Raw genomic sequence first — 27,696 nt, 5'->3', positions numbered from 1 at the left:
GATTTATTTGTAGGGTAATTCCTAGCAGCTCCAGTTGGTCCGACTGCGGGTTTCCGTCCTCAGGTCATGCAGACACGGGGAGAACATGCAAATTCTAGACACAGACGACCCTGGCCGCCACGCCGAGTAATCAAACCCGGCTGCGAGGCCGACTGCTACCCACGGCACACACAGGAAGACGCTCGGTAGGTCTCATGCGACCAGAACATCTAAACTTATGAGGTAATATTTAATGATCATATCATTTTAATATTTCAGTAAACCATCAGCAGGGTGGGTTTTGAATAAGTCTCTTAAATTTGATCTCGTATAGAAATGCTGAGATTTCACAGTTTTTATATTTATATATATATATATTTTACTCTCCTTTTTAACATCTGACCATGAGCTGCTTTGATCGACCTTGTACAAAACAGCATTTATAAACAAGTCGGCGTTTTCGTGAATGCGCAGAAGCTTCGTGTTCAGTTCTGGTTATTGAAACAAGACCACGCTGGCAGTTTACAGTAGAATAAGTCACTTTTTTTATTGAGTAAAAATCTGATGTGAACATGTGCAGACTAAAACCAGTGTAACAAATCCACCACGATCCAGGAGAGAAGTCTGCGTCTCCATGTAAAAAAATATGCTCTATTCCTAGGCAAGGACTCTTACCTGTAGAGCAAATGTCCTTTTGTAAATATACAGGCTGCTGTGCAAAGTCTTAAAGTCTCTCCTGAACATCGAGTTTAAATAAGTGACCCCCCCCCCACGACATCTCAACGAAAAAGGTTTGCTTTTATAAATCAAAGCATTCTTTAACACATCTGCGTTTGTGTCTTTACACTGTAAATATGTCCGTTCAAGTCCTTCACTTTACATTTAAACTAAAAGGTTTGTCGAAACGAAGAAAACAAGAGAAATAAACGGGATAAAATGCAAAATGAGGGAGTTTAGAGGGTCGGTCGTGACCCTGTACGCTCTGTGGGGGGGGTCAGCGGCGGTGGCGGCTGTGACCCGAGTGGCTGCCGCTGTGGTGTTTGCTCTTGTGAGAGCGCTCGTACGAGCGTGACCTCTCCCGTCTGTCTCTGTGATGGCCGGCGCCGGCGCCGCCGCTCCGCTCGTGCCGGTGTTTCTTGCCCGACAGGTCGGAGGAGGAACGCTCGCGCCCCCTCTCGCGCCCCCGCTCCCTCTCTCGGTCCCGCGGCTTGCTCCCGGAGCGCGAGCGCTTTCCCTTGTGCGCGTGCCGGGCGTGGAGCTTCAGGTCGTCGGGGCGCGGCTGCTGCTGCTGCTGCTGCTTGGCCTTCAGGTGGGAGAGGAGCGGAGACGGGGCGCCGTGGCTGCCGTGCCGCCGCGGCGACGACGGGCTGCGGCTGTGAGAGCGGCTGCGCGACCGCGAGCTGTAGGTCCCCGAGCGGCTGCGTCGGCTGTTGTAGCTGGAAAAGGGAACGGGAATCAAACCACTGGGGTGTGCACACTAATCTACATTCATTTAAAGTAGTCCAGACGTCAAAATCATCATCACATCAAATCTAATCCTTTCAGAAGTCACCTGAACTATAACGCTTAATTAAAATCAATTTATAGCTACGCCGGTTTAATCTCATCCTGCGTTTGATAGTCGAGTTTAAAGCTACACTTCTTTCTGCATTTCGTGAGGAAAAGGTGTTAAAATTAAGCAATAGAACACGAGAGGGAGCGTGTTATCACGAATAATATCATATTATACATATTATATATTATATAATAATATTATTCATGATAACACACGACCTCGAGTGTTCTATTGCTTTTATACAACAGTTTTTACAAAATAAAGAAAGAAAATAAATCAAAGAAGCCCTGAAATTCATAATAAATATGCTTTAATATTGACGAAACCTTCCGCCAAAAAGTAGTTCCACACCCAATATAAAGTTTAACACTACAGTACAGAGCAGAACATCCCAAACTGCAAAATCTCATTCAGGGAGGAAAGAACAACAAGAAGAAAAAGTCAAGAACCTCCGAAGAGGGAAAAAAAGAAATAAAAAACCTCTCGCACACACCAAAGGATTATGGGTGATAACAGAACAAACACATTAATGTTCCCTACATAGTGCACTAGATTGTGTATCAGATCACGGATTTATGTTCCCTACATAGTGCACTAGATAGTGAATTAGACAATTGATTAATGTTCCCTACATAGTGCACTAGATTGTGTATCGATAATGCATTCATGTTCACTACATAGTGCACTAGATAGTGAATTAGACAATTGATTTATGTTCCCTACACAGTGCACTAGATTGTGTATCGGATAACGGATTTATGTTCCCTACATAGTGCACTAGATAGTGAATTAGACAATTGATTCATGTTCCCTACATAGTGCACTAGATAGTGAATTAGACAATTGATTTATGTTCCCTACATAGTGCACTAGATTGTGTATCAGATAACGGATTTATGTTCCCTACATAATGCACTAGATAGTGTATCAGATAACGGATTTATGTTCCCTACATAGTGCACTAGATAGTGAATTAGACAATTGATTTATGTTCCCTACATAGTGCACTAGATTGTGTATCAGATCACGGATTTATGTTCCCTACATAGTGCACTAGATAGTGAATTAGACAATTGATTTATGTTCCCTACGTAGTGCACTAGATTGTGTATCAGATAACGGATTTATGTTCCCTACATAGTGCACTAGATAGTGAATTAGACAATTGATTTATGTTCCCTACATAGTGCACTAGATTGTGTATCAGATCACGGATTTATGTTCCCTACATAGTGCACTAGATAGTGAATTAGACAATTGATTAATGTTCCCTACATAGTGCACTAGATTGTGTATCGGATAACGGATTTATGTTCCCTACATAGTGCACTAGATAGTGAATTAGACAATTGATTCATGTTCCCTACATAGTGCACTAGATAGTGAATTAGACAATTGATTTATGTTCCCTACATAGTGCACTAGATTGTGTATCAGATAACGGATTTATGTTCCCTACACAGTGCACTAGATTGTGTATCGGATAACGGATTTATGTTCCCTACATAGTGCACTAGATAGTGAATTAGACAATTGATTCATGTTCCCTACATAGTGCACTAGATAGTGAATTAGACAATTGATTTATGTTCCCTACGTAGTGCACTAGATTGTGTATCGGATAACGGATTTATGTTCCCTACATAGTGCACTAGATAGTGAATTAGACAATTGATTCATGTTCACTACATAGTGCACTAGATTGTGTATCGGATAACAGATTTATGTTCCCTACGTAGTGCACTAGATAGTGAATTAGACAATTGATTTATGTTCACTACATAGTGCACTAGATAGTGAATTAGACAATTGATTTATGTTCCCTACATAGTGCACTAGATTGTGAATTAGACAATTGATTTATGTTCCCTACGTAGTGCACTAGATTGTGTATAAGATAACGGATTTATGTTCCCTACATAGTGCACTAGATTGTGAATTAGACAATTGATTTATGTTCCCTACGTAGTGCACTAGATTGTGTATAAGATAACGGATTTATGTTCCCTACACAGTGCACTAGATTGTGTATCAGATAACGGATTTATGTTCCCTACATAATGCACTAGATAGTGTATCAGATAACGGATTTATGTTCCCTACATAGTGCACTAGATAGTGAATTAGACAATTGATTTATGTTCCCTACATAGTGCACTAGATTGTGTATCAGATCACGGATTTATGTTCCCTACATAGTGCACTAGATAGTGAATTAGACAATTGATTTATGTTCCCTACATAGTGCACTAGATTGTGTATCGGATAACGGATTTATGTTCCCTACGTAGTGCACTAGATAGTGAATTAGACAATTGATTTATGTTCCCTACACAGTGCACTAGATAGTGAATTAGACAATTGATTTATGTTCCCTACATAGTGCACTAGATAGTGAATTAGACAATTGATTTATGTTCACTACATAGTGCACTAGATAGTGAATTAGACAATTGATTTATGTTCCCTACATAGTGCACTAGATTGTGAATTAGACAATTGATTTATGTTCCCTACGTAGTGCACTAGATTGTGTATCAGATAACGGATTTATGTTCCCTACATAATGCACTAGATAGTGAATTAGACAATTGATTTATGTTCACTACATAGTGCACTAGATAGTGAATTAGACAATTGATTTATGTTCCCTACATAGTACACTAGATTGTGTATCAGATAACGGATTTATGTTCCCTACATAGTGCACTAGATAGTGAATTAGACAATTGATTTATGTTCACTACATAGTGCACTAGATAGTGAATTAGACAATTGATTTATGTTCCCTACATAGTGCACTAGATTGTGAATTAGACAATTGATTTATGTTCCCTACGTAGTGCACTAGATTGTGTATCAGATAACGGATTTATGTTCCCTACATAGTGCACTAGATAGTGAATTAGACAATTGATTTATGTTCCCTACATAGTGCACTAGATTGTGTATCAGATAACGGATTTATGTTCCCTACATAGTGCACTAGATAGTGAATTAGACAATTGATTTATGTTCCCTACACAGTGCACTAGATTGTGTATCGGATAACGCATTCATGTTCCCTACATAGTGCACTAGATTGTGTATCAGATCACGGATTTATGTTCCCTACATAGTGCACTAGATAGTGAATTAGACAATTGATTTATGTTCCCTACATAGTGCACTAGATAGTGAATTAGACAATTGATTTATGTTCCCTACATAGTGCACTAGATTGTGTATCAGATAACGGATTTATGTTCCCTACATAGTGCACTAGATAGTGAATTAGACAATTGATTTATGTTCCCTACACAGTGCACTAGATTGTGTATCAGATAACGCATTCATGTTCCCTACATAGTGCACTAGATAGTGAATTAGACAATTGATTTATGTTCCCTACACAGTGCACTAGATTGTGTATCAGATAACGGATTCATGTTCCCTACACAGTGCACTAGATAGTGAATTAGACAATTGATTTATGTTCCCTACACAGTGCACTAGATTGTGTATCAGATCACGGATTTATGTTCCCTACATAGTGCACTAGATTGTGTATCAGATCACGGATTTATGTTCCCTACATAGTGCACTAATTAGTGAATTAGACAATTGATTTATGTTCCCTACACAGTGCACTAGATTGTGAATTAGACAATTGATTTATGTTCCCTACATAGTGCACTAGATTGTGTATCAGATAACGGATTTATGTTCCCTACACAGTGCACTAGATTGTGTATCGGATAACGGATTTATGTTCCCTACACAGTGCACTAGATTGTGTATCAGATCACGGATTTATGTTCCCTACATAGTGCACTAGATTGTGTATCGGATAACGGATTTATGTTCCCTATATAGTGCACTAGATAGTGAATTAGACAATTGATTTATGTTCCCTACATAGTGCGCTAGATTGTGTATCAGATCACGGATTTATGTTCCCTACATAGTGCACTAGATAGTGAATTAGACAATTGATTTATGTTCCCTACATAGTGCACTAGATTGTGTATCAGATCACGGATTTATGTTCCCTACATAGTGCACTAGATAGTGAATTAGACAATTGATTCATGTTCCCTACATAGTGCACTAGATTGTGTATCAGATCACGGATTTATGTTCCCTACATAGTGCACTAGATAGTGAATTAGACAATTGATTTATGTTCCCTACATAGTGCACTAGATAGTGAATTAGACAATTGATTTATGTTCCCTACATAGTGCACTAGATTGTGTATCAGATAACGGATTTATGTTCCCTACATAGTGCACTAGATAGTGAATTAGACAATTGATTTATGTTCCCTACACAGTGCACTAGATTGTGTATCAGATAACGCATTCATGTTCCCTACATAGTGCACTAGATAGTGAATTAGACAATTGATTTATGTTCCCTACACAGTGCACTAGATTGTGTATCAGATAACGGATTCATGTTCCCTACACAGTGCACTAGATAGTGAATTAGACAATTGATTTATGTTCCCTACACAGTGCACTAGATTGTGTATCAGATCACGGATTTATGTTCCCTACATAGTGCACTAGATTGTGTATCAGATCACGGATTTATGTTCCCTACATAGTGCACTAATTAGTGAATTAGACAATTGATTTATGTTCCCTACACAGTGCACTAGATTGTGAATTAGACAATTGATTTATGTTCCCTACATAGTGCACTAGATTGTGTATCAGATAACGGATTTATGTTCCCTACACAGTGCACTAGATTGTGTATCGGATAACGGATTTATGTTCCCTACACAGTGCACTAGATTGTGTATCAGATCACGGATTTATGTTCCCTACATAGTGCACTAGATTGTGTATCGGATAACGGATTTATGTTCCCTATATAGTGCACTAGATAGTGAATTAGACAATTGATTTATGTTCCCTACATAGTGCGCTAGATTGTGTATCAGATCACGGATTTATGTTCCCTACATAGTGCACTAGATAGTGAATTAGACAATTGATTTATGTTCCCTACATAGTGCACTAGATTGTGTATCAGATCACGGATTTATGTTCCCTACATAGTGCACTAGATAGTGAATTAGACAATTGATTTATGTTCCCTACATAGTGCACTAGATTGTGTATCAGATCACGGATTTATGTTCCCTACATAGTGCACTAGATAGTGAATTAGACAATTGATTTATGTTCCCTACATAGTGCACTAGATTGTGTATCAGATAACGGATTTAAAACGCGATCGGGAATAAAGTCGGTGTCGCCTGCGTGCGCGTTTGTGTGCATGAAACTCGTCGTTAATGGCAACGCGTCGGCGGAGTAATACGGTTGTGGTGTGAAAAGGCCGCGCCGTTATCACCAATATCAGCACGGTTAGAACGCTTCTCAACCAATCAGATTGTGAGGTCGGAACTAACTGTTGTATTAAATCAGATAAAGTACTTACTGTCGCCTGGGAGAGCGGGACCTGGACCTGGACCGTGTTCTGGAGCGGGAGCGGCTTACGCTCCTGCTGTTCCGACCCGGTTTACTCTCCTTTCTGAGGCTGTGGGTACAAACAGCACCAATTCAGATCAACCACACGATCACTTACGGTTCCAATCTGCAATCTACACATACGGGACCAAAGCACCGCAGTACCGGAGGCTGCGCTGTACCGAGAGCTGTACCGTTCGTGCAGTAAGTAACTCACCCGTTATGAGGACTCTTCGAGCCCTGCGTACGATCTTCGGGTTCCTTCTTCACCGATTTGAGCGTCTGAGCGTTTGGAGACTTCTCGTCTGCTTTGACCGCAGGAGAACCTGCAAGGGTCGACGGAAATGAGGAGACGGTGTCGGGCGATTTCTCTAGCAACGTGATTTTATGTTTGACGAAGTGTCAAGGCGCATATAAAGCAGCGTGCAGCTCAGAAATCACGCCGGCTCAAGCAGAAACACAGCAGCCGTGATTTTACATCACGCATGAACATATCTACTCCTAAATGTAATAATCCTTCACCTATCATTATTCTCTGCGCTCGGAAGATGTATTTTTATTAAAAGTACCTAAAGTCCGTACAGACTGGAATGGTTTGAAGCTGAAGGAACGTTTTTAAGACGAGACTAAAACATTACGTTCGAGAGGCATCTTGTTGTAAATGTTTTAATTCATAAGACACTTTAGCTGTTTTACGGTGTCTATTTATTTATCTTGTGATATAAATTGTAAAAATTGTTTGTTTTGTGTATTGAAACGGATGTGTGTTGCTGCCATTCTTGACCAGGTCTCTCTCGAAAAAGAGATTTTAAATCTCAACGAGATCTTCCTGGTTAGATAAAGGTTAATAAAAAAGACGTCGGTTAACCTGCACTACGAGGCGCCCTAGCGATCCTACGGCAATTCAGTCGGCGATCGCTTAGTCGAAACGTCCGAGATGTGGAAGCGAAGCAGCTTAGAACACGACTCGGGTAAAACACGATGTTCTAGGTTTACATTCGACTGTTAAGGTCGCTGTGCAGCTTCTATTCATTCTATCATTTAATTCATGAGTATAATTTAATGACTGACGTGAACTGCGGCTCTTATGTTTGTTTGTTTGGGTTTATTGCCATATCAGCAACGTACTGCCTATTTTATGGCAAGGACTGTAAAATATTACACGTTCATATCAACTGCTTTAAATTTAGACTTTTAGAAAAAAAAAGGTGAAGTACGCTAGCGCACCAGAGTCTCGGCTCTGCCTTTCCGACCGGGTTGGGCGGCGGTACGAACAACGTTTGGCTGTCGTTCAGGGGCTTAGGTCCTCATAACTGGTGCAACTGAGGGGGGTACCTGGTTTAGATGCAGGAGAAAAGCCACCCATTGTAGAGAGAGCAGGCGTTCCATCAGGGTTCAGCCCCTTGGCCTTCAGTTTCGCATCCTGCAGAGTCACCTTCCTCTTCTCCACCTCCCGCTCCAGCAAATCATAGTTGGGCTGGAAAGGAAGAATCATTTATTGACTCGTTTTACGCTGGGCTTGAAACGTGGTGATATTCTCAGCAGGAAGGGTGGATGATGGGCGCGCTCACCTTCTTCCTCGTGTACAGCTTCAGAGTGGTGATACAGATGTCCTTTATCTCTTCCTCAGTGACACCAAAGAGGAGATACCAGTGAGGCTTGGTTGGTAGAGGAATCTGGAAATATCAACATTGGACAGCGCGAGTGATTACGGGTGTCTAAGGGGAACCCAGAATTGCAACAGCGCTACAGCTGAAGCCAATCAAAACAAAGGAACATGCATTAGAGAAAACTGCAGAGCAATTAGAGTAGATTCTGGGTTTACTGGGTGACTCCACCCATTTATACACACTGTCCAGCTACGGTGCATATTTTGTACCACCGCAAGAACAAATTTAGTCAAGTAACCACCAAAAACCGAGCCCTACGAGTCCTGGGATGTTAGTTACACCAACAACAATAACGGACGACGACTGGAGGTACCTGTAAGGCTCGGGCGGCGAGGGAAATGCAAGCGCAGGCGATGGTTTCGGCTTGGAATCTCACGAACACGTTGGTTCTCAGGCTGTCGTTCATGTAGTTCCTGCAACACAAGAGCGATGCGCATTGCCACGTCTGCCTCGTCACCGATCACAATCAAAACGACGCGACACGCACGTGCTTATGGGCACATCGAAGGAGACTCGCGTTTAGCTTGGTCCGTTCTCTCTTCATCTCCGTCCCGCACACGCGAGCGCGTCGACCCCGAAACGGTGCCCGACGGATGTTCGAACGAGGCGTGTACACGGGCTCGCCTAAGCTATCGGCGATGGAGGAAACGAAGAGGTTACGGCTGCGGATGAGGTCCATACCAAGTGAGCTAGAGAGCTGAAACGATAAAAGCACGACGGATGAAAGGACGATTTAGAAACCACGAGGTCTAGATTCAGCGGTGACTGCAGAAGACGCACCTACGCGTGTCTGGCAGTATGAAACGGCAGCGAGAAACTATTATTAAGCCGCCAGACTTCAGAGACCAAAGAAAGACTGAAGCCTAGTGCGCAATATACAATTATTTAACATGACTGTAGGTCACAACACACAATTTAATCTTCCTACAATTTAAACACAGGATGAAATACGGACACACGACTGTACCGTGACATTTTCCCCCTTTTCATTCAATCTAGTCGCATCCGATTACCCAACTGTACCTCTCCTCCTAACACACCACGTCCCTTTGACATGTTCGTAGTAGCACCTTGGCTTCGTTTGGGATCACAGAGGGTTCAGTATCGCGTACGGAAAGTCCTGCACCGACACTAATCGTCATTTCCGGTCTCGGAGATTTTTCGGGCCACAAAAACAAACCTTATCGTGACTTACTGTAGTAAAACAGCGAGTGAGGAATGTGATTAGTGGAGGAACTTATGAGCAGTAATAATGAAGAGAAGTTTAGTGCTCCTGTCTCCTTCTTTTACTACATTAAACCACGTTAAGCTTTATTTAGACTCTGGGAGAAGCCGATTCTGATTCTCAACGTTTCTCAGAAGCTGGAGCTGTAACACAAGTTTAAAAGTGGAACAGGGAGGAAGATCCAGATAAACACAGATACACGTGGAGCTGTAACCTCCATAAGGTTTGCCACATTGGAATAAATCACCAAATAGGCTCTGTGCATAAGACATGGTGATAAACACTTCAAACAAAGCGTTGATGGTACAAACTGTGATGAAATTTTAACTTTTAGACGTTTTTAGCACTTCACTAATAGTCATTTTACTTTTTTTAATGTTTACAATAGCACTGGCAGGGCTATAATGGCGCTTATTTACTTTAAACCATAATGACTGCCTGACTGTCCCTCCTAACCTCTTCTACATACAGTCACAAAGATCCCTGCATTCAGGACGAGCCCTGCAAGACACATTTATAAAACACCAGGTCAGTGTGAACACACAAGAACACATGAAAGCTACATGTCGAGTTAATAAATAAGTGCACGTGTTCATTCTACATCTAAGAAAACTTGCGGTATGAATACAAATCCTGTAGGACGACCCCAGGAAAACAAGGCGACGCTGCCGGGTGGAAAAGGCCCCCTTCAGTGATTCTCGGGCAGAGAGCTCTCACTGACGGGCAGCCAATGAGGGGGGGGAGATTCCTGGGGTCGTGTGGTTGAAGGAGCAGAGTTCAGTTCAGAGGTTCTTTATGAGACTTACCATCATGGACTACCCTTTAATCACAGAGTAGAGAGAAAGGACAAAGTTAAACCGAGTTCTCCGTGTGCGCTTTACACAACTATACACTTAAACCATACGTTAAAAGACGTGTTTAGGGAAGAGAAAATCTTCACAGACTATTAATTACAGTTCGTGCGCTATAGAAAAAGCCCTAGGCGTCTAAACAAGCGGAGTAACGAACTCACCATGCTGTCTGGACCAGCGTTTGATTCTTCTCACACTCGAGGACCTGCAGGTACATGACGATGATCTGGAAACAAGAACACTCTGCGTCACGCCACGGAAGGAAGCAGCTCAAGCAGGTGGGTGAACCACAGCTGCACTAGAACCCGACACGATCGACGCCATGCACACATGCAACAGATCGCATTTTAACCCTTCAATGGTCTTACCGAGTCCGAATAATGCACGCCGTTGTACCTACCGCTGGGTCGGCACGTATTAAAACTCATAAAAAAAACACCAGGACTTTCTTGGCGAGACCATTAAAGGGTTATTAATACCAGTAGTTCTCAATTGCAGCCCTGTAGGACTGTAACGGAGAACCACTGGTCTAGAGTGACTGGGTATTCTATTAGCAAAACAATCCGTGACATTGTTTAAGTGTGAGACGTATGACTGAAACTCACCTTGTGTGGATGCTTGACGTGGACACAAAAACCCAACTCCTTCAGCACGCGCCGCTCGGCTTTGATGACCTGGTTTTTCGTGTTTATGTAGTTCTGATCAAGTATCAATGGGCTTGCGCTCCTAATTCATAAAGGAATAAAAATGTGGTTGCTTTCCCCGGCCCAAATGTTCAAAAATATAATATAAGAGTGCCTTTTTGAATGATCTCCCCATTTTTTTTTTTTTTTTTTTAATGTACAAATTCCCTTTCAACCAACTAAAGGCAACAGACCCATTCGTTTTTGTACTCCTGTAATTTCAGTAGAAGGCGTTTAGTCCTGCCACGAGTGACGGAGACTCTGGATTCCTCCACATCACAGCTTTAACAGAAACCAAACACCTCAGACGACTAAGCAAAATCGACATGCGTCCTAAAGCACAGTGGAAAAACGACAAACCTGGAAGTGTTTGAGTCGGACTACATCAAAATAGTACAAGACATTCGGACAGTTACAGCATGGCGCCGTCGATGAGGAGAAAACCCACAGACGTGTTGATGCGCTGATTAAACACAACGTAGAGAAAAATTACTTACAAATAACATGTCGACCTGACTATTTATTTATGTCGTTTAATGCCATGTTTACACACGGTGTACCTAGACTGTCGACCTAACTCGGATACAGAACAAAGCATGACGAGTCCTAACGATCATGTGAGACTAATAAGCAAAGCAGCTAAATACAGGCCTACAAGCCGGACGTCCTACGAAGACGTCTCGATAATAATAACTACTCGAAACCTAGTAGTGTGTGGAACTCTTGTAACGTGTCCTTTAGGGTCTGGAACTATAAAGTCGCTCGTAGCTTGAGACACATGGAAGCCTGCACGTCTGCGTGCTTCAATAATAATAGATCATTAGATCGTTCCCCTTGGGATGAATAAAGTCTATCCATGCTTCACGTTTCGACACGTACCTGAAGTACATCATGTGCTCGACAGGGCTTATTTTAATATTGCTTTATAACAACACAGAGGCACTGGATTAAGCATGAACTACATTACTGAGAGAAACTAGACTAGACATTTGGATCTTCTTCGCTTTTAGACAGTGATACCTCAGCAGTTAAAGAAATTGACTATTAATCTGAAGGTCCCTGGTTCTAGCCCCCCTATACGTACCACTTTTGGGCACTCGAACGATGCCGTTAAGCCTAAATTGCTGCATTAGACTGTGTATGTGTTACGACTGTACAGTGCTTTGAATAAAAGGTACTGGACAAGTAAGCAGAAGGTCGCTGGTTCAAACCCCACCACTGCCAGGTTACCCCTGTTGGTCCCTTGACCCTGAATTGCTCAGATCGTATAGTGTAAGTCGCGTTGGATGAAAGCGTCCGCTAAATACCATAAATATAATTGAGTCAACATAATTAATACATTCAATCTAAACGTGGGAGTAAAAATAAATGACAGTTATGCTGCGACCTAACGTACTAGGTACTAGAATAGACCGTTTTAATGAGTCTAAAGTGATCAACAGGCTTTCTAGTCATCCCTGCTCCAAACACTGTGTTTACAGAATAGTTATCAGCCTTCTGATGCTTATGACAGACAAAAGTAATGATACACCCCAAGCTAATGAGTTAAAATAAGTATATAAATCAGAGTGTGCTGTTAGTGTGTGCCGGAAAACCCTGATCTATCGGAACAAGTGCGAGATGCTCCGATGAATGAGATGCACGTGTATAGCAAGACATTTTTTAAAGTGAAAACATGACACTGCAACGCTACAGATACTACGTGTGTGGGTTTCTGTAAGAGCTGTGATGTCTGAGGTGGTCCGTCTCGCTCGGTTACATCACAATCACACCATCACCTGTCAGCAGAGACCGTATACGCTTAAACTGAGCTACAGGAGCGTGAGCCAGAGGTGGTGGGACCAGCGGCCGACCTCGTGGTCCCCCGAGTCTCCCAGTCAGCGCGTTCAGAGCACTGGCGCCTCCCGGGGGGAGTGGGGCGGGGTGGGGGTGGGGGTGGTGGGGAGCCACACCTCACTTGCACTGTTGCCATGCCGACTGCTTCAGCTCTACGTACCATTCCACATCACCCAGGCTTTGGTAAATGTAGCTGGTCGCTGTTAGTTGGTTGCAAGGGAAAAGAGAATTCATGTTAATACCACGGTCGTAATTTAGTTACACAGTTCTCTAACCCACCCACTTCCAACACTAACAGGAAATTATTAGCATTGATTAACTATGACAAGTCTTAAGAGTAAAACAGATAAGCCTTAAATAGTTCAGAGTGAAGAAATCAAACAAAAAGGCACTTAAAATAGACTTTCTTTTAATAAGCAACAACAGCATATTCACAGTTAAAATGTTTAATATCTACCTGATTCACTTAAGTGACGACATGTTAATCAAAACGATCATGGTGGAACACTGCTGACCAAACAACTACAAAAACAAGTTTTAGTCAAACGGAGTATAACGGATACTCACTTTTTGCCTCTGATCTGCCTTAAATAGTGAAAGACGTTGATGACGTCCCTCACTCGACGTGGCGCTTCTTCGATCTTTGAGGCCAGATTGATACAGGCCATAGCAACAATCTGTACGAGGAGGGAAAAAACGTGAGGTAATATGATGCCATCAGCACTTCATTTACTATTTACTTTGCAAAAAGCACTCTATGTACGATAAGGAATTGTGACCGTGTCTGTATCCCGCGTTTATCTTTCAGACCTGCTCAAATTCTACAATCCATCCCGTCTCCTAGTGGTCCCCAGGTTCAGACCGAGCACCGTGGGTGGCCGATCTTTCAGTGTTGCTGCCCCTGCTCTTCCATCCTCGCTACGTTCTACTATTCCTCTATCTAAATTTAAAACTTGACTAAAAACCCGTCTCTTTTCTCCCCTGCTAGTTCGGTGTGATTGTTATTTTTTGTTATTTTGTTTGTAAAGCGACCTTGGGTTCTGTGAAAGGCGCTATATAAGTGTAACTTATTATTATTATTATTATTATAATAAATGTCCAAATGTAACGTGTGTGTGTGTGTGTGTGTATATATAATTTATTTATTATTTGTCTAAATCATCTGGATAATTGAAGAAACAAATAGTGGGAGAAAAAACTAGTAAAAACTTTACTTTATTTAATATTTGTATAAACACTTTTAACTTTATATTCTTATAAGCTGCTCTACGTTGCACAATAAACGGCGATCTTATACACCTGCTTCAAACTATCGGCGAGGACTTTAACACAATAATTTTCATTACAAATGATCTAACCAGCATAACAGTACGTCAAAATCTGAATTTAGTTTAGTGCTTTATTATCCCACTTATGCAAATCTTTTTTGTACTTTTTTTGATCAAGTTGAGATTACTATTAAAGCTTGTTTTGTTTTTACAAGTGAGACTTTTGGCCACCACTGTGTGTATAATATTAAAAGATGTATAAATAAACACATACACACGTGTGTTGAAACTGATACTGACATTATATGCTATTATTAAACCAGTCACCCATATTAGGTTTTATATTAGTAAAGTGGTGTGTACCGACTGGTTTGAGGAATAAATAGCCAGGATAAGTGTTTAGTTTATAACTTGAACTCTCCTGACCTGCTCTAGTGTGGTCAGTACAGTACTGTGAGTAACATGGCTGCTGACTGCGTGAACGTTGCAGTTGCGTAAACCGCTTGAGGCCTAACCGGCATGTAGTGAAAAACACCCATACTGGTACGATTCTTACCTCAAAACTGTGCTTCACAAACGACTTGGAGTAGAAGAAGCGTTGGAACAGAACCTGCGCCGTCGCCATTGCCACCTGTAACACAAGTTACGATTAAAATCTCTCAACAATGAGCACGTTTGGGAGTCGGCGTCTGCGGCCGCCATTTTGTTTTTGTTTAAACTAGCTCGCTTGGCTAAAGACGGTAAAATGTTTAAGAGGAAAATTCAACTAAAATGCTTAGAAATATCAATAAATGAATTCAAATTAATAAATATACATTTTAAAGTGAGAATTGGTGGATGTTTACATTACCTAGGAGATGTACATTCATCTAAATGTCATTGTTTCCAAATTAGCACCGTAGCTAACTCAGTTAGCTTACAGGTCGAGTTGCGTGATTGTTTTCCCCACCTGTTTTCCGTCATCTCCCGCCCTCCTGTTCGATGATTGGCTTAGAAACTCTAAAGCGCCACACATTTTGAATTCCAATTGGCCGGTCCTTTTAAACTAGCCAATCATATCACACACGGCATAATTTTCGGAAAACAGGTATAGAGAAACCCACAAAGCGAACACAAGACATTTGTCATTTCACTTCCACATAATGGAACCGTTTCTTATACTACACACACACACGTTACACATTACGCACCTGTGGTAGGCGGAGAAGAATACCCGCAGACTGGATAAGCTCACAGCCCAGGATGCGCAGGTCGGTTTCGGTGTGTAGATCCAGGCCATCCTGCATAGACGGAGTGGGAGAGAGTTTCTCCTCGGGAATCAGAGAGTTATCTATAGTGAGGAAGACCTCAGAGTAAATCTTATCCCCGATCAGAATCCCATCGTTATTCTGTGAGCTGTTCGCCGCTGTAGTCGCCATCGTCTCCATCCGAGTACAAACCGAATCAGACCCGATCTCACACGCTCTAGCCCGACCAGCGCTCGGAATGAGTCCCGGCTCTGACGTCATGGACTACGTGTGAACGACAGACTTTCCGGCTCCTAATGAGTCGTGAAAACGATTCACGAAATTGACTCCTCCGGCTGCCAAATGATTCATTTCTTAATAGCCGGTCAAGTCAAGTCAAGTCAACTTTATTTACATAGCGCTTTTTACAATATACATTGTCTCAAAGCAACTTTACAAAATCCAGGACCAACAGATACAAAAACCCCTGTTGAGCAAGCCGAGGGCGACTGTGGCAAGGAAAAACTCCCTGAAAATTACAGGAAGAAACCTTGAGAGGAACCAGACTCAGCAGGGCCCGTCCTTCTTGGGTGGCCTGGAGGATACTTTAAATAAATACACGATTTACACAAATCATACAAACACAGAATTAAATGATCTAAAAGTCATAACTGGTAATAAATAGATAAATAAACAATTAAATAATAATAGAGTTGTTATCCGCTCTAGTCTTCAATAAAGTCTGTAGTGATTTCTTGTCGTTGCAATTACTCCAGACCCGTCACATCTGACAGGAGCAGCATCGTTGTCCCGGCAGTCTCGACTTTAATCCTTAACCTCGGCGGGTGAACAGGTTTCCATCAGAATGCCCTCGGGGTAAAACAACAGAGAATGTAGTTAATAATGTACAATGCTAGTTGACAAACAGTTTTACAGAGAGTTTTAGACTCCGGCAGCCCTAATTATTACAGCATAACTAAAAGGGAGAGCGAGCAGGTAACAAGGTCATGAAGGCTTTCACAGGACATCAGCGCCCATCTCCCCACCGTCATCAAACCTGAGTGATCGGACAGGAGAGGCAGAACGACAGCAACCCAACATCCCTGATCACCACAAGTTTCTATGACCAAGAACCCCCAAGCTCTGCGCCTTTGTCTATACTAATCAAAAGCCTGAGAAAATAAATGTTTTCAGTCTAGACTTAAATTAGCTTTGCAATGCTAATGATGAATGATTGTTTATTTTTGTCTTTCTATATCTTTGTTTGAACAACACTATTGTTTGAATAAAACCATAGTCTTCATAGTATAGGGAGAGCAAACAAATCCCAATAAGCACTCTTAGTGCTGAAATAAGTTTTAGCACTATTTATAAAGACTATACCACATATCTACATTTACATTTTCAGCATTTAGTAGACGCTTTTATCCAAAGCCACTTACAGAACTGGGACAGTACACAGCCTGAGCAATTGAGGGTTAAGGGCCTTGCTCAAGGGTCCAACAATGGCAGTAGTGGGGCTTGATTATATAGGGTTGCCAACCGTCCCGTAAAATAAGGAATCGTTCCGTATTTGGAAACTAAACGTCGTGTTCTGTATTGAACTGATACTGGACGCGATTTGTTCTGTATTTTTATCAATGGGAGAGAAACGCTGCAGATTAGACAGTTCAATACTAGAGCTGGGCGGTTCCTGAATCACCCGGGTTAATGATTCGAGTCTTTGTACTGAATCAGGAATCACGAGTCCGAAATCTCAATGAACACGGATCCTACGAGTCCTCTGACTGGCTGCTGCTCAGTGTACAAGGCGAGTGAGCCGACTCACTGGAAACACCTCTGACTCAGATGATTTGGCTGAACCGACTTCACTCCAGTCTATGAATCTAAGTAATACGTTAAATATTCCAATAAACAGCGATTAAACACACTGGTGTTCGTTATGTGGCTGATTTTATGCACATGCTGTTATTATTATTATTATTATTATTATTATTATTATCAGCAGTAGTGGTATAGATTAGTAATGCAGCATATTTTCTCCCCCCTCCCGCATGATCATGATTTCACTTAAAAAAGTGTCAACTTGTCACTGATAAGAGAAGTGTGAGGGGCCAGGAGAATTAAGAGAGAAGGATTTATTTACAGAAGATGAGTGCATGGAAGACAAGTAATATTTGGATGCATTTTAATGCAGTAAATCAGTCGCAATCAGAACGTCAGTATAAGTGACTCAACTGACTCAAGTGACCCAAGTGAACCGGATCACATTACTGAGTGACTCAGATTAACCCGAGTGCATAAAATGAACTGAATTTACCACCACTATAAATACTCCGCTGTTTGAGTAGCGCAGTGGGCAGAGCGCATCACGCACGTTCTTCTGCCCTAGGTTCGAATCCGGCTTAGGGTGAAACTAAAGTAACACAAGCAGGGCCGGCGCTATGGGGGCTCTGGGGTGGGCATTGCCCCAACCCTCGCCCAATTTTCTTACTGCCCCCCTAAGCAACGCAGTCCAGAACCGGGGCTGCATGTCGGTGTGAAGAGGGATTATGTAAAAATGTTGTTTTCACTATTGAGGAAAAAAAGTTACATGATGTTCTTTATGCATGTTGTTTAACCTAAAATATGGTTCTGATTTATTATTATAAAGAATGAAAATAATATAAGTTAAACAGCCTAAATTAAACATTTTGATAATGTTCCTATGATGGTGTAAGACCCGTTATTTTGTTTACGGGTCTTACAAACCCGTTTTTTATACAAGTTTTTTATATGCCTATCTATCTATCTATCTATCTATCTATCTATCTATCTATCTATCTATCTATCTATCTATCTATCTATCTATCTATCTATCTATCTATCTAACCATCTATCTATCTATCTATCTATCTATCTATCTATCTATCTATCTATCTATCTATCTATCTATCTATCTATCTAACCATCTATCTATCTATCTATCTATCTATCTATCTATCTATCTATCTATCTATCTATCTATCTATCTAACCATCTATCTATCTATCTATCTATCTATCTATCTATCTATCTATCTATCTATCTATCTATCTATCTATCTAACCATCTATCTATCTATCTATCTATCTATCTATCTATCTATCTATCTATCTATCTATCTATCTATCTATCTATCTATCTAACCATCTATCTATCTATCTATCTATCTATCTATCTATCTATCTATCTATCTATCTATCTATCTAACCATCTATCTATCTATCTATCTATCTATCTATCTATCTATCTATCTATCTATCTATCTATCTATCTAACTATCTATCTATCTATCTATCTATCTATCTATCTATCTATCTATCTATCTATCTATCTATCTATTTATCTATCTAACCATCTATCTATCTATCTATCTATCTATCTATCTATCTATCTATCTATCTATCTATCTATCTATCTATCTATCTATCTAACCATCTATCTATCTATCTATCTATCTATCTATCTATCTATCTATCTATCTATCTATCTATCTAACCATCTATCTATCTATCTATCTATCTATCTATCTATCTATCTATCTATCTATCTAACCATCTATCTATCTATCTATCTATCTATCTATCTATCTATCTATCTATCTATCTATCTATCTATCTAACTATCTATCTATCTATCTATCTATCTATCTATCTATCTATCTATCTATCTATTTATCTATCTAACCATCTATCTATCTATCTATCTATCTATCTATCTATCTATCTATCTATCTATCTATCTATCTATCTATCTATCTATCTATCTATCTATCTATCTATAACTGCTGCTATATACACAGAAATACATTGCATAATTACACCTCAATATGACTGCTGCTACTTGCCTTCTTTGCTGCCTTATATATATATATATATATACACACACACACACTCATACACACTCACGTTTGGAGGACAAGCAAAGTAAGAATTTTATTGTACAGTGTAACTGCTGTTTTTTTCTATGCACATGACAATAAAACTGTTGAATCTTGATAGATGGTGATGGGAAGCAAGTATTAAACCCAGGACTTAAATAGTTGAGTTATTAATACACCTGGATATATAATATAGGTTTAAAATAACATTTAGGCACTCCTTTGCCATATGGAACCAGTCTGCTTGTCAGTTTTTGGTCGTGACTGTGGCTTGTGGGTCAACGTAGAGATTCCTCATTCATATGATAAGATGCTCTGGAGAAATTCCATACAAAAAATACAAAGAAATAACAAATATCTCAACGGTAGTTTAAAAGAACCGACTCAGTGAGCCGACTCATTCGCGAATGACACACCGTGATTACGTATGTTCGGAAACTCAAGGTACATACACATCCGCGTTCCAGCTAAGCAATAAATAGTCCCGCACCGATCACGGAAAATAAATGTTTTTGTATATCAGTTTACAATTTTTATGACAAACCTGAATAAATAATCGATGTTAAGTTTTATGATTATATATAATATGTGTTTTGTCGTTAAAGGTTTTCAGTCAGCACAAACTTAACCGACAATGACGTCGATTCCTAGAACTAGAGAGTTTATCCGCCGAACGCATCACATGCACGTGTCCTTTGTATCCCTCCGCACAAAACGTGATCACCGGTTTTGAATCACTCGAACTTCCCTAATATGTAAAATCAGTGTTTTGTAAATAACACGATTTTCCAACAGTTTAAACTCCGTGTATTTTCATTTAATTTAAGAACAAATCTTACATTCAGTTCATATTAGGTCAATAATACAATATAAAACAGCCCTTACATTTACAAAACACAATAGTCATAATAACTTGTGTGCAAAGATAAAAGCAAAACAATAAATATCAATATAAACAGTACAAAGTGGATCAGAAACAATCAATCATCATGAAAACTCTAAATTTAAGATTTCTGAATGTCATTTATAAAATATTGATTAGTTTTTAAGTGCCCTGTGAATTTGACTACTAAAATTTAACCTGGCAGTGGTGTCACTGGAGCTGTGACACTAACACTAACATTAAAAATTGGCTTAAAAGTATGTTTACTTTGTTTAAAGTTATTCAACATTGTGTTTCTTTTGTGATTAAATGTAAAAATTGATATACTTTAGATATTTAGTATACAATTATACATAAATAAATACATCACAGTTTTACAAATTGTGCAAATGCTTTATAAATCATCAACAACACAAAGAAAACAAAAAAGCCATACAAACATTATATATTTAATTTCAAATACTGTTAACCCCTTTAATATTGATCGTCTAGAATGTCTGGTTCACTAAATGTTCACCTATTTTTTAAAACTTACATTAATTAGAAACACGTAGTTTATAGAATGACCGCTAGATACCATCATGACCTAAAGTTTTATTGTGTTCCTGGAGCAGCTGAAGTGACCCAAACTGCTCATGAGTTCGAGCCACGTCCTCGGCTGTCTCCCTCCACTTGGTCCTGATGGAGGAATCTGCACCTCTCTCCAGTAAAACACTCAGGACCTGTTGATCAAAGAGCCACTGGTGATGAAGCTGAAAAATGTGAACAGGTTGAGGACTGTTATGGCTGAAACTGTGTCCAGTATAAATACCGGACACTCAGACAACATAGATGAACAAGATATTTCATTTAATTGTCTCAACAACATATTATCACACGATCCAATAAGTGTTCTTTACCTAACCATTTTATATTTGGTGTCCAATATTATTTATAGCTTATAGGGTTATAGTTAAGGTCAGGCTCAGGTGTAGAAATACCCTTTTGTTACACCAAGAGCCCAAACTGCAATCTAAACACCATATACCATATCCGCATCACCTTGCAGTGCCCTCTTTCTGCAGAGAGATGCAACGCAGTCCTCCCCAGGCTTTCCGAGGCGTTCACCTCCGCCCCGTAGTGCAGCAGGAGCTTCGTGGCTTCGGCGTTGTCCCTCAGCGTGGTGTAATGCAGCGGGGTCATGTGAAGGCTGTCCCTGTCCTCAAGAACGGCTCCATTCAGGATGAGCAGGTGAAGGACCGCTCTGGAACTGCCAAGGGCCGCCAGATGCAGAGGAGCGGCCTGATCCCTGTTCCTGATGCCCACGTTCGCCCCGGCTTCCAACAAGTGCTGCAGTATCTGGTAAGAAGGAAAGGGAGAAGGAACAGAGTAATACGGTGAAGGATGAAGACAGGAAGGAGTAAAGGGAAAACAGATTACACAGGACTCAGGGGCTGGGTGGAGCGACGCACCCATCCGAATATCATCTGTTTCTCTGTGTGCACTTGGCTTCACACAGTGACTGCAAAGCAAAGCCAAAGGGTGAAAGGACTTTCACAAACAATACAAATAAAAAAGCCTGGAGAGAAAATAAAGCTTTGGGTGATTTTATTAGACAGTTGGAGGGATGTTGTACTGAGAATATTGCTTACACTAACTGACGTCATGTGTAATGACAATGTTGAATAAAAGCTCTGCAAACAATCAACCTACACTGATCAGCCATAACATTAAAACCACCTCCTTGTTTCTACACTCACTGTCCATTTTATCAGCTCCACTTACCATATAGAATCACTTTGTAGTTCTACAATTACTGACTGTAGTCCATCTGTTTCTCTGCATGCTTTGTTACCCCCTTTCATGCTGTTCTTCAAGGGTCAGGACCCCACAGGACCACCACAGAGCACTGCAGTGACATGGTGGTGGTGTGTTAGTGTGTGTTGTGCTGGTATGAGTGGATCAGACACAGCAGCGCTGCTGGAGTTTTTAAACACCTCACTGTCACTGCTGGACTGAGAATAGTCCACCAACCAAAAACATCCAGCCAACATCCTGTGACCACTGATGAAGGTCTAGAAGATGAGCGACTCAAACAGCAGCAATAGATGAGCGATCGTCTCTGACTTTACATCTACAAGGTGGACTGACTAGGTAGGAGTGTCTAATAGATAGAAAGGATGCACTGATCTAAAGATTTTAGGACAGACACTAAATCATCCATCAGTCCTTCAACGTGCGGTCTCCAGATGATGTAAACACATAAAACTATGCACTGATGATGTAAGAACTATTTAACATTTTTAACCCACCAATAAATTACCTTTTTTTTAGCAGAGCAGGCGCAGAGGTGCAGTGCAGTTTGCCCGTTGGGCCCCCTGAGGTTGGCATCGGCACCACGTTGAAGCAGGAGCCTTACAGCCGCCTCATTACCCACCATCACGGCCAGCTGCAGGGGAGTCACGACCGCCCCACTCGGCTCTTCCACATCAGCCCCGTTGTCCAGGAGCAGTTCGGCCACGTCGCCCCAACCTCCGAAAACGGCCCAATGCAGCGGCGTCCACCTGCGCGAGTCCTGCACATCGGGCGCGGCCAGGTGCTGCATCAGCACGCGCGCTGTGCTCAGGTGCCCGCCGGCCGCCGCCAGGTGCAGGGGCGTCTGGCCCGAGCTCGAGCGCACCTCGTGGGATGCTCCTTTCTGAAGGAGATACTCGGTGGCGTCTGTATGGCCCTCCATGCAGGAACGGTGCAGGGGGGTGCAGCCGAAAAAGTCCGAGCAGTTCACGTCCAGCTGCCCACTGTGCAGCAGAAAGCTGAGTAATTTAAGATGCCCTCTGAAGGCAGCATGGTGACCCGCCGTCAAGCCGTGAGGGTCCCTAAATACAGAACATCAGAAATAAACAGGGAAGTGATTCACGTGTCGGCCTTCAGCAAGTCTACCCTGATGTTAAAGAGCACTCACGGGCAGTTAGCGGGCACACCGTACTCCAGCAGGTCCCTCACTCGCTCGAGGCTGCCGTCCCACGCAGCGTAGTGCAGCCTGCGCTCGTCCAGTCTGGTGTACCGAGCTCGGGGACGACTGTGAAGCCTCCAGAGCTTCGGTCTGGCACCAGAGGCGGTCCCGGCGTGGATCTTCTTCTCTACAGGACGTAACGCTACTGAATCATGCAGCTCGATCCACTTCCACTGCAGCTCAGGTCCAGCATACGCCATCACACCCAGATACTCAGGACACGAGGTCTAGAAGGTCAACACAAATGTACCATCATTACCTTACACATACACTGATCAGCCATAACATTAAAACCACCTCCTTGTTTCTACACTCACTGTCCATGTTATCAGCTCCACTCACCATATAGAAGCACTTTGTAGTTCTACAATTACTGACTGTAGTCAATCTGTTTCTCTGCATGCTTTGTTACCCCCTTTCATGCTGTTCTTCAATGGTCAGGACCCCCACAGGACCCCCACAGAGCAGGTATTATTTAGGTGGTGGATCATTTGCAGCACTGCAGTGACACTGACATGGTGGTGGTGTGTTAGTGTGTGTTGTGCTGGTTTGAGTGTATCAGACACAGCAGCGCTGCTGGAGTTTTTAAATACCTCACTGTCACTGCTGGACTGAGAATCGTCCACCAACCAAAAATATATCCAGCCAACAGTGCCCCGTGGGCAGCGTCCTGTGACCACTGATGAAGGTCTAGAAGATGACCGACTCAAACAGCAGCAATAGATGAGCGATCGTCTCTGACTTTACATCTACAAGGTGGACCGACTAGGTAGGAGTGTCTAATAGAGTGGACAGTGAGTGGACACACAGTGGTAATTAAAAACTCCAGCAGCGCTGCTGAGTCTGATCCACTCATACCAGCACAACACACACTAACACACCACCACCATGTCAGTGTCACTGCAGTGCTGAGAATCATCCACCACCTAAATAATACCTGCTCTGTGGTGGTCCTGTGGGGGTCCTGACCATTGAAGAACAGCATGTAGAGAAACAGATGGACTACAGTCAGTAATTGTAAAACTACAACGTGCTTCTATATGGTAAGTGAAGCTGATCGGTGTACATCTTACTGTTGTATTATTACTAAATTATATATCTTACAATTAGCATCCTGAGTTTCTAAATGATTTAAACATGTAATAAACATGACATGTGATGTAACATGGTGCTGAACACGCCTCCGTCCTCTACATATATAACACATAAACAAGAGAACACAAAGTACAAAACCTCCAGTCCATCCTTCCTGCTCTGTGCCAAGACGAACACGAGCCAAACGCTGCTGTGAGCGGCTCGGGATGCGGAGGCGTGAACGACTCCTCATGATGTGGGAGTTTGAAAAGATGTGGGCAAATAACGACCGATTCAGCGGCCCTATCTGTGCCATTTATTTACAACGTTACATTCCATCTATCTACGATGAGATTTCACCAAGAGGAATTCACAAAATAATCAAGATTCCTTTTAAATAATGTAAAAATGAAAGAAATAAAAATAAAAATGATTAATTATTCTTATTAGCTCCTCACAGGAGGTTCGATGTTCTGTACCAGGCCTTTAAGAATGTTGAAGGTTATTTTTTGTACCCTATATATGTATAATAAATAGCAGGAATTCAGCAAGATATTAAACACAGTCCTAATTTAACACATCTATTTATTAAAGTCTTGGTACATAATAGCACTTTAAAGGTTTTAAGCAAACACAGATCTTTAGGCCCATATCATACCATCCCAAGTTCCTTTAAATTAAAAGCTATAGTGCAGAAGTTACAATACCTCTCATTAGATTCAGTTACTGTCCATCATGTGCTGGATCACAAAGTCTCTCTCAAAGTGCAAAATTTCCCCTCGTCCGTTCTGTCCTCCTCGCCTGGTACCCTGTACGCGCTCCTCGTGTTCCTGTGAGGTTGCTATGGTGAGACGGTAGAGACGGATGCTGTTACATGATGGCATGTTAGTTACAGAGGAGGAGAACAGAGGACGGGAGGGAGGACCAGGGCGGCATCACTGCACATGGATCACGCCAGGGAAAATCTACAGAGTACGTTCAAGTCTGGCAGGTAAAACATTAGAAATATTTACTTTGTACTTTTGTCAGGTAAATAAAGGGCCACTGCTTTATTCTGGTCAGGGTCACAGTGGGTCCAATTTATCAGGTAAAAGGTAGGAAACACCCTGGACAGGTTGCCAGTCCATCACAAGACAAACACACACACACACACACACACACAGTATCTCCAATTAACCTGACTGTACGTCTTTGGACTGTGGGAGGAAACCGGAGCACCCGGAGGAAACCCACACAGACACGGGGAGAACATGCAAACTCCACAAAAAAAGGACCCAGACCACTCCACCTGGGAATCGAACCCAGGACCTTCTAGCTGTGAGGCGACAGTGCTGCCCAACAAGCCACCAGTAGCCTAGTGGGTAGAACTTTGGGCTATCAATCGGAAAATTGTCAGTTCAAATCCAGGCTCTGCTATACAGCGACTGTTGGGCCCTTGAGCAAGGCCCCTAACCCTGTGTGCTCCAGGGGTGACATACAAGGGCTGACCCTGTGCTCTGACCCCAGCTTTCAATCAATTGTACACACACACACACCCACACACAATGTACAGTATATATACTGTATATATATATATACAGTATATATATATATATGACAAATGAAGGCTTGATGGGTAGCACTGTCACCTCACAGCATGAAGGTCCTGGGTTCGATTCCCAGGTGGAGCGGTCCAGGTCCTTTCTGTGTGGAGTTTGCATGTTCTCCCCGTGTCTGTGTGGGTTTCCTCCGGGTGCTCCGGTTTCCTCCCACAATCCAAAGACCCCTTATGTGTGAATGTGTGTGTCCTGTGACCTGTGTCCTGTCCTGTGATTGGTGACCTGTGAATTGTACCCACCGCAACCCTGAATAGGATAAAGAGGTGGTAAACCAGACAATGAATGAATGAATGAATATTTTTATTAACAGCCAATCAAGCAGCTCCTCACCCAGTACGCCCCACTCCCACTCCCATCACCATACACAGTACAGTCCACACACTGGTTAGAACACGTAACCTCCTTTCTCCAGATTTCCTCTGTTGCTGCTCATTTTTTCACTTTCTAACTTTAGACCGTTTAACAAAACAAAGTGAACTTTAGTGAAAATAACACGTTTTGAAATCTGTAATCCTGATCCGTCATTATCCACTTATCCCGAGCCGGATCCTCAGAAGAGCTAAAGTAAACCAGAGCGGCCGTGATTCTGGCTCAGGTCCACACATCTGTATTAAATCTTACGTGGAATAAGCGCTCCCAGACGTGTCGTTAGTAGTCGAGAGAGCGAGTGGAATGCACTGTGCAGTTCTTGACACAGTCGAGTAAGCTGACATGGTTAGAAAGAGATGCAACTGTACTGTCATACATGAGACATCATTATGTTATTATATTATTATGACATCATCATTTATTGCAAAAGAAAACAGCTTTATGATGTCAGAGCAGTACAACCACGGTATGATAGCCTTCACGTATCTTCACGTGTCCTTATGTGTTATTTAACACAAACATAAGTGTTACCTTACATTATTAAGTCAAACATAAGGAGGGCATGGGTTCGATTCCATTTTCGGTCCTTACTATGTGAAGTTTGCATGTTCTCCCTGTGTCTGTCTTGGTTTCCCCCGGGTTCTCCAGTTTCCTGCCACAGTACAAAAACATGCAGTCAAGTAAATTGGAGCCACTAAAATGTGTGTGTCCTGTGATGGATTGTCGCCCTATCCGGGGTGTTTCCTGTCTTTCGCCCTATGAATCGGCCCCATCATGACTGACCAGCATAACGCAGTGGTAGAACAGATAATGAATGCATGAATAAAAACTTTAGCATATACAGTGTATCACAAAAGTGAGTACACCCCTCACATTTCTGCAGATATTGAAGTATATCTTTTCATGGGACAACACTGACAAAATGACACTTTGACACAATGAAAAGTAGTCTGTGTGCAGCTTATATAACAGTGTAAATTTATTCTTCCCTCAAAATAACTCAATATACAGCCATTAATGTCTAAACCACCGGCAACAAAAGTGAGTACACCCCTTAGTGAAAGTTCCTGAAGTGTCAATATTTTGTGTGGCCACCATTATTTCCCAGAACTGCCTTAACTCTC

At 41.8% G+C, this 27,696-nt stretch overlaps 2 protein-coding genes across 3 annotated transcripts; both read right to left on the bottom strand.

The window, feature by feature from the left end:
* Positions 1-500: 500 nt before the first annotated feature.
* ccnl1a (cyclin L1a) lies at positions 501-16,001 on the bottom strand. 2 transcript variants are annotated; one of them, XM_063004299.1, is made up of 11 exons: positions 15,720-15,996; positions 15,086-15,160; positions 13,829-13,938; positions 11,348-11,468; positions 10,904-10,968; positions 8,980-9,079; positions 8,568-8,672; positions 8,332-8,473; positions 7,214-7,322; positions 6,968-7,066; positions 501-1,415 (listed from the first exon to the last, which is right to left on the bottom strand). In XM_063004299.1, exons 1-11 carry the CDS (start codon positions 15,954-15,956, stop codon positions 974-976), a joined length of 1,605 nt encoding a protein of 534 aa, XP_062860369.1. In that variant the 5' UTR covers positions 15,957-15,996; the 3' UTR covers positions 501-973. The 2 variants fall into 2 exon arrangements, with proteins under 2 accessions (XP_062860369.1, XP_062860370.1); XM_063004300.1 differs by lacking the exons at positions 501-1,415; positions 6,968-7,066; positions 7,214-7,322; positions 8,332-8,473; positions 8,568-8,672 and adding an exon at positions 10,311-10,392 and having other exon boundaries at positions 8,998-9,079; positions 15,720-16,001.
* Positions 16,002-20,463: 4,462 nt separating this feature from the next.
* ankrd67 (ankyrin repeat domain 67) lies at positions 20,464-25,501 on the bottom strand. Its single transcript, XM_063004920.1, has 5 exons — positions 25,313-25,501; positions 23,481-23,758; positions 22,842-23,394; positions 21,581-21,877; positions 20,464-21,261 (listed from the first exon to the last, which is right to left on the bottom strand). The coding sequence occupies exons 2-5, from the start codon at positions 23,729-23,731 to the stop codon at positions 21,109-21,111; spliced, it is 1,254 nt and encodes a 417-aa protein (XP_062860990.1). The 5' UTR covers positions 23,732-23,758; positions 25,313-25,501; the 3' UTR covers positions 20,464-21,108.
* Between the last annotated feature and the right edge of the window lie 2,195 nt (positions 25,502-27,696).

This window comes from Trichomycterus rosablanca, chromosome 11, assembly GCF_030014385.1.
Source record: "Trichomycterus rosablanca isolate fTriRos1 chromosome 11, fTriRos1.hap1, whole genome shotgun sequence".
NCBI classification, from domain to species: domain Eukaryota; kingdom Metazoa; phylum Chordata; class Actinopteri; order Siluriformes; family Trichomycteridae; genus Trichomycterus; species Trichomycterus rosablanca.
Note: the sequence above shows the minus strand (reverse complement) of the source record. Positions and strands in the feature narration are given on the sequence as shown.

What these genes read in the sequence shown, in the direction of transcription:
- ccnl1a (XM_063004299.1), bottom strand. Translation starts at nt 15,956, where the DNA reads ATGGAGACGATGGCGACTACAGCGGCGAACAGCTCACAGAATAACGAT. An exon ending in AGGCAGATCAGAGGCAAAAA is followed by an intron (nt 11,469 to 13,828) that starts GTGAGTATCCGT and finishes TTTATGAATTAG; the next exon opens with GAGCGCAAGCCCATTGATAC. An exon ending in TCGCCGCCCGAGCCTTACAG is followed by an intron (nt 8,673 to 8,979) that starts GTACCTCCAGTC and finishes TGATATTTCCAG; the next exon opens with ATTCCTCTACCAACCAAGCC.
- ankrd67 (XM_063004920.1), bottom strand. Translation starts at nt 23,731, where the DNA reads ATGGCGTATGCTGGACCTGAGCTGCAGTGGAAGTGGATCGAGCTGCAT. An exon ending in GGTGTGCCCGCTAACTGCCC is followed by an intron (nt 23,395 to 23,480) that starts GTGAGTGCTCTT and finishes TTCTGTATTTAG; the next exon opens with GGACCCTCACGGCTTGACGG. An exon ending in CAGAAAGAGGGCACTGCAAG is followed by an intron (nt 21,262 to 21,580) that starts GTGATGCGGATA and finishes TTTGATCAACAG; the next exon opens with GTCCTGAGTGTTTTACTGGA.